The sequence below is a fragment of the Scylla paramamosain genome, chromosome 13 (assembly GCF_035594125.1).
Source record: "Scylla paramamosain isolate STU-SP2022 chromosome 13, ASM3559412v1, whole genome shotgun sequence".
In the NCBI taxonomy this organism is placed as follows: domain Eukaryota; kingdom Metazoa; phylum Arthropoda; class Malacostraca; order Decapoda; family Portunidae; genus Scylla; species Scylla paramamosain.
The window spans coordinates 20,294,585-20,299,584 of NC_087163.1; the positions used below are offsets into that span (position 1 = coordinate 20,294,585).

General features: G+C 38.2%; 1 protein-coding gene across 4 annotated transcripts in view; it reads left to right on the top strand.

Annotated features, from left to right (window-relative positions):
* LOC135106478 (uncharacterized) overlaps positions 1-5,000 on the top strand; it is a 107,610-nt gene that overhangs the window by 25,108 nt on the left and 77,502 nt on the right. For 3 of the 4 annotated variants that reach the window (XM_064015510.1, XM_064015512.1, XM_064015513.1), the window contains exon 2: positions 2,544-2,663. In XM_064015510.1, the coding sequence (XP_063871580.1) occupies positions 2,544-2,663 (120 nt within the window). The remainder of the gene's footprint in view (positions 1-2,543; positions 2,664-5,000) is intronic. The other variant, XM_064015511.1, reaches the window with a different exon arrangement.

The window sequence follows — 5,000 nt, forward strand, 5'->3', positions numbered from 1 at the left end:
TGAGAAAATGAGAGGGAGGGAGAGGGAAGGAGATTAGTCAGTTAAATGTGGCGGTGGTGAGAGGTGATAAGAAAGAAGGAAGGAGATAATTAGTAACTGGATGATGTGAGGGAAAGAAAGCGGAGGTGTGGAAAGGAAATCAAGAGAGGAGAGAAACGGGATGATGATTGTGAAAAGGGAAAAGATAATCATGTACACGGAGATAGGAGGGAAAAAAAAAAAAAGAGAAGGAAGATAGGAAAAGTTTACGAGGAAGTTGGAGAAAAATTCATTTGTGACTGAGATTACAAGGAATTTCAGTGGATTTTAAGGGATTTCAAACAGTAACAAATCTTTAAATCCTTGGTAGGTAGTTTGATTTCGTTGCATATCTGTAGTATTAGTAGAGAGAGAGAGAAAGAGAGAGAGAGAGAGAGAGAGAGAGAGAGAGAGAGAGAGAGAGAGAGAGAGAGAGAGAGAGAGAGAGAGAGAGAGAGAGAGAGAGGCGTATAGCGGGACTCCTCATAACAACATAAGAGGCGTATCAATGCACCTTACAACAGGACGATAAACAGACCGAAACTTACTGTGTTTTGCCCTCTGGTCCACACCCTTCTGTTTACCGAATAGAGTTAAGACTCATAATGGCGCTGACGTGCGAGACAGACCGAAAAAAAAGGGAAAAAAACAAAAGAAAAAAACACGAGCGTCAAGTTGCGTTCGTTTAGCGTGAAGCGAGACGAGTTGCATTTACGTTCTTGTCCCGTTGAAGTCACGTGACCATAACTCATAAGGAGGAGCATTTGCCGTCACTATCCTACATCTTTTACTGTGTTTGTGTATTGTGTGATTAGCGTGATTTTTTTTGGATTAGATACTGTAGCTTACCTTAAACAGTTTCTCAAGGGGGTAACTAATCTAGTGTCTTTTTTTTTTTTTTTTTGTCGCTTTGTGTTTTCTTATCTCCTTACTTCCTTTCCTCTCACTGCACTACATCCCGTATTTTGTTACTCTTGCTTATCACAGACAGCCTCGAAAGTGCCAGTATGTCTGTTTGGATTTCGTTCTTCCTTTGTGTTTATTTGTGTCCGCATATACTTTGTTTTTTGCTACCTTACATCACTTCATATCAATGCAACTTGTCACAAACTGCCTTGTAAAGTGTAATACATCTACCTCTGTTTGCTCTTCCTTTGTGTTTCTTTGCATGTCCCTAAATAAAGACACTGGAATGAGACACAGGTGTGCCAGAAACCTATGCCCTTCAGACGCCACGTAAACACACCCTATTCTTGGAGAGCAAAGGGTATAGGTGCTGCAGGAGAGAGAGAATAGCAACACCTACTGCAGTAAATCACGACTTGGCACCACTGCCTGACAAACTCCCAAATCATCACGGAGTCCCAGTAACCTTTTCGCGGCGTTGCCAAGTTTCCTCGCGGTGTTTTTATGGGGGTGTCAGGGAGAGAGGAGGAGAAGGGGAAGGGGAAGGGGGATAGAGATGGAAGGAGGGGTTCTTTTACCTATTTCCCACCATTAGTGTGCAAGTAATTAGGACACCAGGTGGTAAGAGTAATTGTTTAGGTTTTATACAGGTGACTCGTGTGGTAATTAAAGGTAAGGTGAGGGTGATTTTTACATTTTTTAGTTATAGTCTTTGATATTTCCTACTTTTTGTATTTTGAATCGTAGCGCTGCTGTAAGAGGTCACCTGTGCCGCACCTCTGTCAACACCTGTCTGCCTGCCTCTTTAACCTCTGCTTCGGTTCACGTGAAGGGTTTTTTGTTTTTTTGTTTCTTTCTCTCTCTCTGTCTTCTTTTTTTCGTTTGCTATTGTGTCATTTGAGGGCAAGTTCGTGCTCCTTTTGTTGGGAGAATTGTGTGAATGTTTACGTGCGTTTTTTTCTTTGTCTCTCTTTTTTTACTGTGTATTATAATTTGCGTTGTTATGTTGTGCTTAAGTATTTTTTTTATGCGCAGATTTATTCTACTTTTTTATTTTTTTTTCTTGATATTGCAATGTTTCCTGTACTACTCCCCTTCCACTTTTTTGTACTTCCATTACGTAAATGCTCATGTCTATCTATTCATGTCTATTTCAGTGTCATTATTATCACCTTCACTTGTCATTACCACCATTATGTCATCATTAACATTATACACACACACTTTATAATTAAATCTCTTAACTCTGTCACAGCTTCCTTTATTTTCTATTTTACATGCAGTTATTTACACCGTTTTTTCTTATTCTGGGATGCAACGATGCGAGGGAGAAATAAACTTCCTCTTTTTAGCATCTTTCCTATGATACCGTTAGTACTGTCTCTTCTTTGTCTCCTCTCCCTCATCCCTCCCTCCCTCCCTCCCCCTATTCATTAAAGGTGTTGATTCTCCCTTTACCTGGAGGTCTTGGCAAGGTGCAATTTGGGCTATTAATGAAAACTCACTTCCTCTTCCGTCTACTACCACCACCACTTCACCGCCGCCGTCACCGTCACCACTTCTACTACTACTACAACAACAAGCAACAATAACACTCTCTTCTCTTTTCTTCCCAACAGCAGACGAGTTTGGGTGTAACCTATCAGTCGAGCAGCCGTGCAGATCCAACTCGTCCCTCTGTGTGTCTCTGGCGCACGTCAACGACGGATTCCTTGACTGTCCCGACGGCTCCGATGAAGGTACGGTCCCAGAGAGAGAGAGAGAGAGAGAGAGGAGAGAGAGAGAGAGAGAGAGAGAGAGAGAGAGATGAGAGAGAGAGGGAGAGAGAGAGAGAGAGAGAGGGGGGGGGGCTGTATGTTTTTTCTTTTGTTTATTTTCTTTTGTTTATTTGTTTTTGTAGTAGAAATAGTAATAGTAGTAGTAGTAGTAGTAGTAGTAGTAGTAGTAGTAGTAGTAGTAGTAGTAGTAGTTGTTCTTCGTCTTCTTTTTCTTGTTATTATTTTTGGTATTTCATCAAATTTCATCGTTCATTTTTTCTTTTTGTCGTTTATATTATTATTTTTTTATCTCCTCTCTCTCAGTTTCTCTTAATATTGGCTTCTCTTTTTTTCTTTTTTTACTCTTTTATCCGGTTTCCTATCCAATTTTTCCTCCGTAATGATTTTTTTTTGGCCTTGTCTTTGTGTGTGTGTGTGTGTGTGTGTGTGTGTGTGTGTGTGTGTGTGTGTGTGTGTGTGTGTGTGTGTGTGTGTGTGTGTGTGTGTGTGTGTGTGTGTGTGTGTGTGTGTGTGTGTGTGTGTGTGTGTGTCGCGCCCCACTGCCTCCCTGTGTGCACTCATTGTATGTACAACGTCCGCAGCCACACAAACTTATGAGGCGTGTACGTAACCACACGGGGCTCCCATAAGGCGTGTGCGTCTGTGTGTACTCACTCATGTGCACCTCTCTTACTTGGCTCACGTACGCTCATACATACATATATACATACATACATGCATACATACATGCATACAGATATAGTACCCACACACATACCTATATACTTAATGCTATTGAAAATTAACTCTCTTGTATTAATATAAGTTTAATTCAATAATAATAATGAAAAGAAAAATAGGCCTAAAAATGTTATTATTCCGAAATAGCCTTGATGTTGTAAGACAAATTGTATTTCTTCTTATATTTTCATTTTTTTTTCAATTATCATTATTAATGTAAGTATATTTTCCTTTCTGTGCTTCTGTGTCAGTCTGATGAATTTACTGCCAAGTGTGCCAGTTATGTTCCTTTATTCTTTTGTTTGTTTATTTTTCTTATTTATTCGCATATTGTGTTGGTCTTTCATTTGTTCGTATTTGCTTGATTTTTGTTGTTTTTTTCTCATTCTTCTCTATTTGACGAGGAAGTGATGTTTGTTTCAAGTATTTAATGATTTTCTGCTTATTTGATGTTACGTAAGCTGAGTGAAAGGTGTTGAATTAATGTTTTTTTTTTATTCTTTATTTAGTCTTTTGCTTAAAGTAGTATATATATATATATATATATATATATATATATATATATATATATATATATATATATATATATATATATATATATATATATATATATATATATATATATATATATATATATATATATATATATATATATATATATATATATATATTGAGACATCCATCACTAGCTTTATTAACATCGTGAATACAACAACAACAACAACAGTTACTACTACTACTACTACTACTACTACTACTACTACTACTACTACTACTACTACTACTACTACTACTACTACTACTACTGCTACTGTTACTACCACCACTACCACCATTATTACACCTACAGTTTCATTTACAAGCCATCACCATCACCACCCTCAGCACCTCGCCATAACCACAACCATTACGATTAAAAAACAGAAAACCCATCACCACTATCACCAACACTGCTATTTAAACCCCCTATCTCATCACCACTGCAATCACCATCACCACCACCACAACCACCACCACCACCACCGCACTCACTGCACACTGTAATAACGAAAGCATAAAAGAAAAAAGAACAAAAGCTTCGGAAATTTGCGGATCTTGCTTCAGAACGTTTTCTTTTTTGAGAAGCGATTATTATTTTTCTGCCTTTCAGTGTCTGGGTGAGTGAGTGGGTGAGTGGGTGAGTGAGTGGTGTGTGCTAGTTACTCAGTGTGGTCAAGTTTGCCTTACAGTTAAGTGGATGCCTGAGTGAGATGTGGATTTATGAGTGCTGGGAAGTGTTGAATAAGTAGGTGAATGAGGGAGTGAATGAGTGGCTTAATCAGTTTCTCATATAGTTTGCTAGATACATATACATTTTTTTCTTCAGAACGTTAAGTTGTTTGTGAATCAGTCTGTTTGTTTTCAGAAGTTGGTCAGTGTAGTTAGTTTAAGGTTTTTAGTCATCATTCAGTCAGTCATTCAGTTAGTCAGGGAAACGAAAAGTTAATGATTTAATTAGTTAATCAAATATTTTTTAGACGCTTGTCAGTGTATATAGTTTAAGATTATCCGTTAGCCAGTCTGTCGGTCATTCATTTG